General features: G+C 38.2%; 1 protein-coding gene across 10 annotated transcripts in view; it reads right to left on the reverse strand.

The window, feature by feature from the left end:
• LOC311442087 (contactin-6-like) overlaps positions 1 to 14720 on the reverse strand; it is a 143324-nt gene that overhangs the window by 42476 nt on the left and 86128 nt on the right. For 5 of the 10 annotated variants that reach the window (XM_084530857.1, XM_084530858.1, XM_084530855.1 and 2 more), the window contains 4 exons: positions 13795 to 13998; positions 12213 to 12315; positions 3828 to 4012; positions 1206 to 1342 (listed from right to left, as the gene is read on the reverse strand). In XM_084530857.1, coding sequence (XP_084386983.1) covers positions 1206 to 1342; positions 3828 to 4012; positions 12213 to 12315; positions 13795 to 13998 — 629 coding nt within the window. Of the gene's footprint in view, positions 1 to 1205; positions 1343 to 3827; positions 4013 to 4167; positions 4308 to 12212; positions 12316 to 13794; positions 13999 to 14720 lie in introns of those variants that run through there. The other 5 variants (XM_084530861.1, XM_084530862.1, XM_084530856.1 and 2 more) reach the window with 5 other exon arrangements.

Here is a 14720-nt window from a genome sequence, read left to right on the forward strand (position 1 = left end):
TTGGGTTTTGAAAAATTGCAATCGAAGTAAATTCTAGCTAGCCTTCTCAGATGCTAGTTGAACTCTGTAGAGGACTAATCCTGAAGAAAATCATAAGGAAGATTGGACCTTTCTCCCATTGTTTCAAACATACACTAGTAAATCAAACAAGTGCTGGTTTTGCAACCCAGTAGGTGTTAATTTAACCTATATGTTTTGAAAGTACTTCTGTATGTTCTTGCTAGATAGAAATTAATCACAGGATTATTTTTTTCATACCAAGTAAAAGTGCATTACGGATAAGCCATGCCACTTTACACCCAATAGATACTGAATAGGTGCTTAATTAAAAGGGAAAGTTGGCTTTAGCAGTACATAAACATTGAATCTTGCCACAGATATTTAGAAGACTAATGTGCCAAAGCTTGGCCATCACAAAAGAATACTTATACTGCCCTGAAAGAACCAAAGCCAAGTTCTCAAAAACTTAATGGCATAAGTAGCTGATCTGCTTGCTTAATTGTTTGAACTCCATTTGACTTCCCCTCTTGTACCCCACTCCTACCACTACATTACTTCTCTCCACTGTCATCCTTCTTTGTCCTTTAAGTGAGATTTTTCCACTTGTTCTCCATTTCCTTATAACTTTATATGGTTTCCTTAGGTCTATTATTCCTCTACATAGTACCATATAAATATTAAACTCAATATTAACTGATTTTCAGAGCTAATTCAGTTAAAGGACTAACATAGCATAAAAATGGCCATACTGCATCAGACCAAAGGTCAATTCTGCCTACAGGTTAAGAGCAGAAACCACAGAAAAGTGCAGGTTAACAGGCTGACCAGATTGCTCTGAAATACTCCTCCATTGTCAATTGGCATCCTACTGACTTCCCAAACTACAGACTGTCTACAGATGTGCTCTCTATTTCTGGACGGAGTCCTCTTTCACTACCTGTAATAGCTATTTTTAAACCCATCCATGTTATTGTCATGTCTTGTAGCACTCAGATGCCCTGTAAGAAATTATAACTGACAATACTATACATTTCAATGTATATGAATTCAAAGTAGAAGCTTTGTGCTGCAGAGAGGTTGTGCTATTTATTTTCATATGTTAAGCATAATAAATTTATGAAAAAGGTACTGTTGTAAAGTGAATACTGTGACTAAACCTTGTAAAACCAAGATGAACAAGAAAGCTAACAAGACAGGAACCTTACCTCTGATGTGAGAGGCTGGCCATTTTTTAACCAGCTGTAGGAAGGGCTTGGTTTTCCTTTTGCCTTACATTCCCAAAACAAACTGTCATAGAGAGACAGAAAGGCATTTTGGATTTTTTTATCCCATTCAGGGAGTGCTGAAAAGAATACGCAAGCCATTTTAAGCAGGAGAAATGATTTTGCTGGAGTTACACTACCATTAATTAATGAACTGACAAAAGCTAATTAGTAGTTGACCAACACATTCATAATATATTGCAAGTGAATTCCACATAACAAATCTTCTAGCACAGAACTTCAAGACTAACTTGGGAAGCGGTCAGGAAATTCAGTTTAGATATTATTCAGTTTTATGGCCAAGATTTGCACAAGCAGTTATTTTAGATGCCTGAAATTCTGGGCATGCTTTCTGAAAGCAATAAGACCCCTACTTTCTGAAAGCCAGCCATCTTCTCCGTGTTCTTTGATTTCTGTACCAAAAGGAGAAATATCCAAATTATTAGTCGGTAGTTAATGAAACTCACAGATATCAAGTGCTACCCCTCTGTTTTACTCACACACCTGAGACCAGGGTTTCCTAGCACATGCTGAAAGCAAGATGTAACTTACAACAAATACTACACAAAGGAATTAGTGTTATTCAGAACAGCTTTTGAATGTTTGTGGCACATTAACAAATTCATTGCTGCATAAAAGCAAAATTTGCAAAAAATCCCACACAAGTTCTGTAAACACGCAACTAAGCACTGAATGATGGAGTTGAGCAGGAATTAGCATGAAGCAGACCAACACTTCAAACAGTTGCCAATATGTAGGTGAATGAGACCTAGGCAAAAAGACCAACAACCACTTGGCTTTGGGATACACCAAAGCCACTTGCAAGCTTGCATCCCTCCGTGTCTAGGATATGTGGTTGGTGTCTCAGAATCCCTTTACAGATTCTTCACTGGGTTATTAAGTCAACTCTGCAGACTCCATGTATGAGCATGTATAAACACACACTGTTCTCATATACAATAATTTTATTTTAGGAAGAGAATTGTTACCCTTTGAGGCAGCAGAACAAGGTACTAAAAAAAACCTCCCTCCATAGCATGACCCTAGGGGATAGGTCACGACTGTGCCCCAACAAAGCACCCTGAAGTGGTTCAGCATTAGATTACAACAATGCCAAACACCTGTTTCAAACAACAGGAAAGTACATGTATATGGGATAAACCCCCCATGCTTAAGTTATTCTAATTATGTGTCATCTTCATTGTTCTCTGAGCCTAAGACACAGATATAAATACCAAACAAAGCAGCAGCCAGTGCCCAAGAAACTCTACTTCCTAGAGACGAGCTGCCTACACAGCAAACAAAACCACAGCAGCACAGAAATTAAGAGGAAGTAAATTAAATAGGTAATATCCCAACACACTCCTAATATGATAAAACCTTGTGCAAATGCTTCACAAGTGCTGTTTATATATTTCACTATGAACAACTATTAATTAATTTACAAAGCACAATAAATAAGCACTTTATTTCAAATTACATTAACTGATCATTACTTTGTAATTGCCTATGCTGTTATCAATCATGCACAGGTAATCTACTGAACTTAATTTTAATGGAACTGCTTGATTGACATTCTGTGAAAATTAGTGGGCAATGAAAAAAAAAAAAACAACCCCCATAAAAGCAAAGAAATAAACATTCAAAGCAACAGCAGACTGCTCTCTTCCTGGCATAGATCTTGATCTTAGTCAGGACTGCAGGAGTTTAGCAAAGCCTATATTATTTCGTGAGAAGAGATTTCCTTAAAAACAAAAACTTGCCAAGGTCTGAACAGATATTAATTATAGGCTTATAGTCTAGCTCTTTGTACTTGTCATCTTACTGCTATATTTTATTTTCCCTTATTTTGAAAGATTCATAAGGCAACAAAAAGATCTCCAGATCTCTTACGTCCAAATATGTTACTTTCTGTGGGTATTAAAAATGGGACCAAACAGAATATAATTCACCTTGGCTATAATGGAGCATCATGTGTACCATGGATCACAGGAAATTAATGTGTAGGAAGGGAAGACAAATGAGAGAACAGTTTCACAGAAGTATTATTGCCCATTTTGGGAGAGGAAGAAGGAAAGTGAGGCAGGAAGATGATTTTCCCCAGTTTTGCCCTCATTTGTTTATGGAGCAACAAGGTTCAGCTAGAATAAAAGGTGAATAAAAGGTGAAAATCTTTTACATATATGAACCAAAATCTCATGAATCCTTCCCTAATCTGCATCTAGGCCAGCTTTATACTGCTGTGAGCTGCTGAGAGTAAATCGCTGCCCGCCGTTAATGTTTCATGTAAATGTACCAGGGATTTTTCTGCCATGTATTAACCTTTACAACTTCATCACGGCACAGCCCACATTTTCAATCTGAGTTTTAATGCAAAATATCTTTATTTGCTGAGGATGTAATTCAGTGAAGGTCACTGCAGACCTCCAATCATTTTTTAATCAGCTTAACCTGAACTACATTTCATATTTCCAGTAAGGGGCTAATAGACTTGATATACAAAATATATCTGAACACTATCAAGCTCTGAAAAAAATAAATGAAGAAATTAATCAATCTGCTTACCATAGACAAATAATTGACCTCTTGCAATGTTTCTTCCTCGAATGTTTCCTGCAACGCATTCATAAAAACCTTCATCTTCTTGCTGAACATCCAGGATTTCAAGAACTCCTTTAGTTTGGTCATGTTTGATTTTCTTTGTCAGTGACTTTCCATCAGACCTCTTCCAGCTAATACTAGGGACTGGACTAAATAATTATATTTCATTAGAGAAAAAGAGAGCATTTTTTATAGCAGAAAAGATGACGTGAAATCCTTTTTACAGAATATTTTAAAAAAGAAATCACTTCACTTTCTAGGAGTGACATATAGAGGTTCATAAGACTGAGGTTTTATAACTCACCTAACTTATTTAGGGGCACAAGTCCAACTGTGGGGTGAAGTCCTCAATCAACTTTGATTGCTCGTAAAGCCAATTTGGATTTTGCCCACAGTAACTCTGAGGGTCCAATCCTGCCTTTTAACACTTACAGTGAAGGGACAACTCTGGAAGTCCAAATAAACACCACAGAAGCACTGAATTATTGACTGGTTTTCAGAGCAAACAAGTTCCCTCTGGCAATAAAGGTATTCTCACACCTCAAAATAGGAAACATTGGACAAGAATTCAAAGGAGCTAAAAAGAACAATAAATCTAGGTATAAAAAATGGGATCCAGGGTAGAAGAGGGCAGGAAGACAGCTGAGCAAGGAAATGGAAAGTATGAGACGTTGAGGCTGAAAGGAGATAGAGACAAAAGAATATTTCTTGTTTCATGTTTTTGTAGCTTTCTATCATTTTCATTTATATTTGGATCAATGTATTCTATATGATAAAAAATAGTCAAGTGTGAAGAAGGTTATAAATACTTCTTGGATTTCTGGTAATATCGCAAACCATACAAACCTCGCTTTCATGATCTATTATGTCACCAGAACACTTTGAAATATTAATAGTCTTGGATTTCACAGTTGCTTTCTGTTACTGAAAACTACAGTAAGCTGCTTTTTCTAAGCAGGCGAGCAGTTACACTTCGAACAGCTTCTTACAGAGGCTTCTGTATGCTGCCCACTTTCCCATTGGAAGTAACATCAATAGCAAACATTTGGTACTAAACTTCAAAGATAACTTTCATGGAAAGCAGAAGCGTGTGTTGCCCTTGCCTGCTGGTCCCTAAGGTCTCTGGCCTGCAGCGCTGATGTACAAAGCATTTACTCCTTTTTAGCAGAGACAATAACGGCTGTCAGTTCAGGTGTAGCTCCCACATTTTGAGGCCCTGTGCCGAGGATAGTTATAAGACCACCCAAAACCAGAAGGGCCCGGTCCAGAAGCACAGGCACTGTGCAAATTATGTGGATTGAACAACTGGCCAGATGTTAACCAGCTACAAATACAGAGCCACCAGAAAAAGACTAAGTGCAGGGCAATTCACAGCTGGACCACTCTGATGTACAAGGAACAGCAATGCCATAAAGTGTGCCTAGTTGTGCATTTAAGCTCATAGACAGAACGGCTGCACATGGGAGACTCTGCCACAGAAGCTCAGCTGGGCAAGAGAGCCCCCAGCAGTCCTTCCTGTGCTCCTTAAAATGAAAAAAATAAAATAAAAAATCAGTCCTGAGGCCACAGATTTAACCAAGGGATGTCTAGCAGCTATTTACACAGCATAATAATTTCTCCAGCTACCTCATTTTCCATCATAACTGAGCTGCCTGTGAAAGTGGTTTGTAACCATCTGCAATATGTTTTAGACTCTGGAGTTAGCTCTGCACGGATGTGTGTGTGTATATATTCATATACACACAAATTCTGACTCTCATATGACCCCTCCAACACAGCTGAGCAATTTACACACCTGAGAGACTGGGATGTGTCAGACAGCATTAACCAGCGGAGGAGCTGGAAAGAACAGATTTTATTCTTCTGTTTCCCATTTTGGTTCAAGATCTACAGATGGTAGTTTAAATCCCCAAACTTTTTGGACAGCAGTAGTTGCCATCACCACCACTATTTGTCCTTCACTATGAGACTAGAACTTATATGAGATGCAAACTTATTTAATATTAGTCTCCTACTAGGAACTTTAGGGGGACTAGACTTTGTCAAAGGCACTGGTCTACCTATTAAGGCATTGCCTATTCCCACCAAACCTTATGTGACATTACTCATGCAGAATTTCTCCAAACCAAGTTACTTTATAGTCATTTAAAAGAAACATAGCTCTTGTGCAGAACAGGTCTGTCCCACTGCTGCTGTGATCAAGTCAGGAAAACAGCCAGAAGTATTTTGCAGTCTTGCGATAGATTGACACAGACCATTGATGACATGCAGGAAGAGTGTGGCTGGCTTTAAAATTCTATAGCATATTAAATAATTGGTGTATAGTTACTGTATAAGGGAATCCTGCAGCACCCTGAATGCCAGGAGCATTTGACTGCTTACTTTAAAGGCACCTCTTTTTTTTTTTTTTTTTTTTTTTTTTTTTTTTTGTTTTCTTTTTAAATAAGAAACAGATTAAAGGAAGCCAACATCACGTGGGAGAAGACAGACAATTAGATGCATTCAGTTATGCCCTGCTACCTTAAATTGTTTCATCTAAATGTTTCCTATTCTATTAGGTTTATTTCTTAGCACTGACTCTGCATGCAGGAAGCCTGACTGACACCAAGGCCAGAGGCAGGGCTCTATGGAAAAGGGCCCCTTCTGTCAACTTGTCAAGTTTACCAAGGTTGGCATTGAAACCGCTGTCCTGTTTTTCTTCTCCTCACCAGATACTTATAATGATATCCTTGGGGATGTTTCAAGGCAAACTCTCCTCCTTGTTTGCCCCATCCTTCCTAACAAGAGCGAAGGAAATGCACTGCCTCTGACGCTAACTGCAGCAAGATGACAAAACTGAGTCTGGGTTATCAGCTTTACTGTATTTAGATGCATACTTGCAATAAATACTTAACAGCACTTTGCTCTTCTGGGGATGCTTGCACCAAGTGGCCTCATTTTATCAAAAGAGGGAATTCATTTGTCAAGAGAGCAGCTCCTCACCAGCCTGAGGTATGGGTTCAATGAGCAGGCTGCAGGAGGAGCCAGAGCTCAGCTGCATGCCACCGCCCACAGCAGGGCCTCTGATATCATGAGGGAGTTTAAGAGGTCTGCACTTCATTGCCTTTGCTAATACCTCCTCACCTTAGGCTTCTCAACATCTTTAATCATTGTTTTGCAGAAGGCAGTTTTTTGGCAGAAACTAACATTCCAATGTTAGTTTACATTTTTATAACAAAATCTCTTAACACAACTATCGCCGCAGGCCATACAAAATCTTTCACAGTAAAAAATAAAATAAAATAAAATAAAATAAAATAAAATAAAATAAAATAAAATAAAATAAAATAAAATAAAATAAAATAAAATAAAATAAAATAAAATAAAATAAAATAAAATAAAATAAAATAAAATAAAATAAAATAAAATAAAATAAATGAATGGCTTTAAAAAGACTGAACATAGAATTTACTGTAATGATTTTTTTTTTTTTTTAAATGAACAAATTGATGCTTTAGGTATTTGTATTCTTGTAGGTAAATGTATGCAAAGTATAGTTTAATAACTACAGCCTTGTGAACTATGCTGCATAATCATCCTATTGAAGGCCAGCACCTGACATTTTTACACAGAATAATATCTTCCCATACAGATTTGGGGCTCTCCTGAAACTTGGGCGTCTTTCTAGTTACTAAAATAACCAAATTAGAATAGATAATTGCTTGGGGCTAAGAAGTTTTTGAATATCTAAACAATGAGAATACTTCTCAAATTTATTACATTTCACAGACAAGTCTTGCTTTCACCTGAGTAAATAAAACAGTGCATAAATATGAGTGTCTTTGTACATAAATCTGTAGTTTATTTGAAACCTTCAGAGCACCTAGAAGTACCTAGCTCAGCTACTAATTTAATTTATACTCTACCATACAGGCAGCAGAATCACAAAACCATAAGTTACTAACTTGGAAAGAAAAGGAGATGGAAAATATTTTTTGGTTGGTGACAAGTCTTGTCACACCGAACATCAAATTAATTCATCTACAGCACTACACCCCACACAGAGATGAAGGTCCCACCCTTTTGCAGCAAACACTCAGCTGATGCATCGCACCTGGGCCACCTCTTCGCCCTGTGAATCTGAGGACACCTCACAATAAAATTAAATCCCAGCTTCAATAATGAAGGCTATGCCTAGTTAAACAACTGTCACAGAGCTGAGGTATGAAAACTGCTATCGTGTCGGCATCAACTACTGACGCAAGGAAGAGTTAGGAACCAAGGGGCCTAATAATTAAAGTACTCAGACTCCTAATCATTCTGATGTATTACTTGAGAAACACCAGAGAGATAAAATTCTCTGAAACCTGATATTGCCTTTCGTTCTGCTCTGGTCACATGCCATTCACGTTAATGTAAGAGGATCTTGCAAGAGCTGCTTGCTCATCCCTTAAGGTACAAATACTAAGATACTTGTTCTATCAGAAACGTGGGCTGAAAGTAGCAAACCACTTAAGGCAGAAAAACTGAATCATACATATCATTTAGAATTCTGTAATTGATACTTCTACAGCCTCCTGCATAAAATCTTGAAGAATATACTAGAGTAACCATCTAATGAAGAAGTGAAGCCTGGTGCTTTTATGCAACTTCAGTACAGATGGTTATTTGGAACCCTCTCGTGGCTGTGTAATTACCTACGTTCACTAACTCTAGAAAAACTTCTCTGAATACATTTACAGAAGGAAGAATTAACATCTTCCCCTAGAAAAAAAAAAAAATGTATATTCTAGGTTAAAAGAAATTCTGGTTTATATTATTTATATGTGCCCTTTACAGCCTCAGTTGGCAAAATCACATCTCCAGGGATTCCGAACAGATTATCTCCCTATCTTAGAAGTAAAACACAAGCACAGCTTATAAATATGTGCATCAGATATGGAAACTACTTCACTTACTTTCACTTCAGAAACTATTCCTATTTGCACAACAGAAAGGTTATTTTGGAAGAAATCAATAGAAAAGTACAGTAACTCAACTGAATGTATCTGTAAGCAACTCCTTCCATCATACTCAGTCCCCTAAGACACAGCAAACAATAATTTAGATATATTGCATGATTAATATAGCTTGATCCAAAACATGACTTAATACTAGCATAGTATTAAACACTGCCAACATAATGAAATTAGTGCAGAACACAGTCTCATCTCTTCTATTAAATTGCCACAGGCTGCAGTATTTGAAATAGCCACATTAGTATTTCATTTTTCAGTTTTCCATTTTCAAAGAATTAAATTGTGTATTTTTGGTCTAAATTCATAGAACAGTTTGGATTGGAAGGGACCTTAAAGATCATCCAGTTCCAACCCCTGCCATGGACAGGACACCTCCCACCAGACCAGGTTGCTCAGAGCCCCATCCAGCCTGGCCTTGGGCACTTCCCAATGACTGGAAGAAACTTCCAGGGATTTTCCATGCCAATCACCATATAGATGCATGCTACTTACCCTCCTTTTTGCCCAGTCATATTTCCATCACAGTGAGGACTAACTTGCTTTTCAAAAGCTTCTCCATTATTTGTGGTCTGTTTTGCAGGATTTAGAGGAGAACTGGCCCAAGCTCTGTGGGATCCGTGCCTTCAAACCCTCTTCCTCCCAGGCATAAACACCGACTCTTTGCCCTGTCATGTCATGTCTCTCCCCCCCCGCCTCCCATTTATTTTCAAAAAATAAATAAATAAAAAAGGGTTTATAACTATACTAGAAGACAATTTGCGTGAATCAGTTATGACATTTTCATGTAAAATGCATGAAGAGAGCTTTGCAACAGATTGCAATGGGAGGGACCATAAATGCTTCTCGATAGCAAGAGTCCAGTAACCCTCGAGCTCTCAAAAAGCTTCCACAGGAGGTACATGGAACACAACTACCTCTGTGCGTTCTGTAGTCTGGCTGGAAGGTACTTCTCAGTTAAGTGGCTTTGAGTTCCCCCAGGTAAAAGGTCTTAAAACTCAGCCCCTAGACTGGCCTCTTGTACATGTGTTTAAATGTGGAAGTGATTTTCTGAGCAACGTCCAAGAGGTATGATTTGCTGTTCCATATAGAAGAGAGATGCTATTTCTCTAAATACCATGAAAGTACTTTCATTTAAGACTTCTGGAGACCAAAACCACAGCAGGTTGCCTATAATCTGCCTCAGATGTGAAAGATTTTTGTTATTCATGGTGCAGAAGCGGTAGCAGCTGACAGCATTGTCTGAACCAGTGGACTAACACTATGAATATAGAAAATTATGGATAATGGGAAAGCAGTTCTGAAATCCAAGAGAGATAATAACCGTTAGTGCTTGTGGCAGATCAGAGGTATAGCTCAACAAATGTTGAGCTGAATTGATTTTAACATAAACAGACAATAGTAGAGGCTAGAGTTTTAGTGGAATTTAGGCATCTAAAGGTGCAGATGGCCACACTGCTGCACTTATATGTGCAGCAGTTGTAAACAGCTGGAGGTAGGAAACAGATTTAACAATACCACTAATCACCTACATACCTTTAAAAAGCCAGTCTTATCTAATAAGTGAAGAGTATTTCACCTGTAATCTGTTTCTCTTGGTTTATTCACACACAAATGTCAGCTCTACAATACTCACTCACCGATTTAAAATGTGGTTCAAGGTTCTGTTCAGAGCCAAGAGACTGGAAACAGTCCTGTACAGTATGAGACATCTAACCTATCCAAAAAATCTGGAGAGGAGAAATTTAAACACTCCTCTCAAGAGCCTTTACTTACACACAGCACCCCTCCAGAACGTATACATTAGACTATGTACATAGGAACAGAATGATATCAAAAAAATGTGGAAAAAATTTCTGCTCTTGGATTGCTAGTATTTACTTAGTGAAAACTCCAGGGAAGTATACCAGCACTTGTTTCAGCTGCCATGTTACACATGGAGAAATGTATATTAAAGTGTATATTAAAGCTGCGTTAACCCTCTCAGCCCTTCCATTTTCCAGGCACAGCATTAGTAGGTACTGTGTACCTACACATACAGTACATACTGTGCTTGCTGAGATATTTCATTATCCACGTCCTTTCAGACCACCTTCCTCCTCCCCCCCCCCAAAGGTTCTTAAAATGTTAATGCATCACACAAGCTTTGACATGACCTGTCTTTACCCCTTCATTAAGGAGGCAGTGTTTTGTACATATTTACTGGTTTTGAAATGCTTTTATATAGTCAATATACCACTGTTAAATGCTTTCCATGCAACAGATGGAAATATGAAATGACAACTTGAGATGTAAAGCCTGCACTGACTCACACACAATTAAAGAGGTATTTAAAGAGAAGTAGCTTGACAGTATTTGGAAAGGAAAATCAGTTTTAGCAGGACTGTTTCAGGGTGGTATTTGTTTGGGGCCAAAAAATATCATATTCCTTTGAATATGACTGTAGAAATATTCTCCCTCCTAAAATAAAAATTAACCCTGAGATTAATTTATACACAAATCTCATCTATCATCATACAGAAAGGCCATTCCCCATCTTTTTAACTTTATTTACTTTATTTTTATTTATTTATTTATTTATTTACTTCTCAGCATAGGTTCCAGAGGAACATTTGATTAATTTGTGCTGTCTACAAGTCAGGCTTTTAACCTCTGGGAAAGCTCTAAACACTTTAAAAGCTTACAGCCTTAAAAAGAATTGTCAAAGTGAACTTAAACTAAACAGAGGTCAACATCCAAAGGTTATTTTAGATTTTTGATGGAAAAACAGACACTTATTGGAAAAACTAGTTTTCATAGGCTAGTTGCACTTTTTTTTTTTTTTTTTTTTTTTTTTTTGTGCAGCCCAGGCACAATGTACAACAGGTTTTAGTCAGAAGGACTACTGTTAGGGCATCCCAAGGCCCCTCAGCATCTCTTTTGAGAAAAGAGTGCTGAGAGACACATTAGACCCATTCCAGACAGTTTGTGCTCCTGAAGAAGCCCATTTTCTGAAATTTCAATCTTAGAGGTACCACAGAAAATCATACTCATATTGTGATGCAGACCTGATGTACCTGTGCAGCTAGATCAATGAACGCTGTGAACTTCAGTCTTGTTCTCACCCCAGAGAAAACTCGGGGGATAGAGCCTTTGTTCTCCTCACCCCAGCTCAACTACAGCCAAGTGAGCTTCAGTTCTGCTATTGCCTTCTTATTTCCTTGGGAACACATTGCGTGGAAACAAACCAAAATAAGTTTAAAAACATTTCACATTCATATGCTGACCAAAAAACTCTACCTGCCAGTTAGAAATGTTGTTTCTCACTGTACAACAGTGTTAGAACCCACATTTTAATGAAAACCAAGAATCTTACTTTCCAAGGGCAAAGCATTCCAGTTTAACAGATGAACCCTTCGCTGCATATGTTGTTTCTGGAAAACGTACTTCAATCTTTGGTTCATACTCCCCCATCACACCTGTTGAACATCAAAACAGCTAGCACTCCAGTTGAGCCTCAGACCTGTCTAGTACAACAGAATTTCAGTGTAAAAGAAAGGACATCATTAATACTGTTAGAGCCTTATGTTCCACCCATGGAAATCAACACCATGTCTGCGGAGTAGCCTTAGGGTTTCTGGCTGGTATCCAGCCCCATGCTGAAAGCTTACATGAAATGTGTAAGCTCTTTGCATTTGAGAATTGAAGCACGTAACTTTATATAAGTTCTGGATGTGCAATTTTGATATTTGTGCATTAACATTTCAGTGAGAATTTAGGGTTCAGACCTCTTGTTAGCTGTTAATAACCAGTGCCTATGACTCTGGTAACTAAGTGGTCACTTCTCAGGATGCCAGGAAGTTCTGAGTACAAGAGAAAATTCTGGGTTCCATGTCCAAAATAATTATGGAGCATAAAGTTCCTTAACATAGCCAAGTGCGAACTTCAGGCTTCAGAAAGGCTGATGTAATTGGATGTAATGATCACATTCAAAAACATCAAACATTTGATACACCACAGATTAGCTAGTATCAGTTTAGGGCATTTGATCTTGCAACAGGTATGGGATTGCTTTAAAACTTTTTTTTTTTTTTTAGTCGATTTTTTTTTTTCAGCCAAAATTCTTAAATGTGTATGAATCTTTTAGATTGAAACAAGAATGATGAATACAAATGAGATTCTCCCTCAGTGTCCTATGCGAGATCCCACACAGAAAATGAATGATTCCTATTTTATATTAACAGGGACCCAGCTAATATTCCACGCTATTTTTCAGTTTCCTGGAGACTGCATGTTTAGTACCCAATCCAGGGGCTAGCAGAGTGAACAGGAGAAGATTAAGACTAACAAGTTAGAAAAGGAGTAAAGAAGTATGATAAGGAAGAAAACACACAGAAGAGATCTGAAGCATTTATGATCTGTTTGTACAAAATAATTAACTTTTGAGCTTTGGAAATTATACTTTGTTGCAGGTGACCTGACTGAATAAAACAGCAGTCTCTTGGCAAAAGTTTTGTTTATAAAACTGTGCATTATTGAGTATTACAAACATAACGCTGAACAGACTTTTTTTTTTTTTTTACTGTTTGTCACCAATGGTTTGCAAACAGTGCAAGTATATTGAAATTGAGGTGAGCAAACTTATAAATCCAACTTTGTGTAATGCTTTCCCAACTTTGTGTAATGCTTTCCAACTTTGTGTACATGCTTCTCAATGTGAGCATTTAATTCAAAGCATTGCTAAAGGTATTTGTGTATGTGCAGGTGAGTTTCTCACCTTAACAACTCACTTTGAAACAGCTTTCTAGAAGTGAGATTTGAGCAAAACCTAGATTATAAATTCAGAAAGCTTTACCACATTTAAGCCTCAATACAGGCAGCGATTACAGCTAACTAGAGGTGGACTGGTTACAGCCTTGTGCTGCATGCTTTCAGCCAGGCATGCCAGGATAGCTTACCATCACTGCGGAGAATGAGAGGAGTGGGTGGCCCCTGCACACTTTGCTCTGCATCAGGGTTGGTCACAACGCAGGTGTAATTGCCCACATCCGAGGGCTCTACTTTAGCGATGTACAGATTTCCTGTCTCTTGTGAAACAAAGCGTCGACTATCCTCCTGAACATACAAGGGATTATTGTTGAAGATCCATGCGTAGGACAAGCCTGGAAAACACCAGATACACATTACACATCCTTTCCAGCACTGCTTGCTTCCTCTTAGCATTTAAGTGCAATATTGCCAGCTGATAGAGCGAGTCAGTTACAGACTAGACCACAGGGGATGCACAAATTAGCACAGGCAAGATAAGCATTGCTTCAGTTTTAAACTCATTTCAAGCCACTTCAGAAGGTCACTGAAGTTTTTGTCCCCTGCTACTTTCCATTTGCCTGCTTCAGCCTATTTTTAAGTAGGAATGGCAGTGCTGCAATGCCATAAGAAGGCTGGTTTAGTAAATAATTTCTATTTATAGCACTTTCCCTCTGAACATCAGGAGCCAAGTGCTGATCACACAGTGTTACGGCTCCATTTTCCACTCTGCATATAGGAAAAAAAGAAACAGGTAAAAGAGCTTTATCATCAGATTCTCAGGGAGGGGAAGAACTCAGCTGCAGATGAATATTTTGGAGATTAATATTTGCTCCTATTGCACATTTGTTCCTTCTTCTCTAGCTTTCTCATCTTCCACACTTGCAGCTGCTCTGCGCTTCTTAACTAGCCCTTTTATGCCACCTTTTTCCATAGTGTTTCACGCTGCATACCTTAATAGGTACCTCTATAATCTAGCCAGCTTATTTTATTTTATTTGACTAAACCACCCTGACAGGGCAGAACTCTGAGTTTACCATCCAAGGACACTGCTTCTCAGAAGGGCCAAGCCTGCTGT

This window comes from Aythya ferina (genome assembly GCF_964211825.1).
Source record: "Aythya ferina genome assembly, chromosome: 10".
NCBI classification, from domain to species: Eukaryota; Metazoa; Chordata; class Aves; order Anseriformes; family Anatidae; genus Aythya; species Aythya ferina.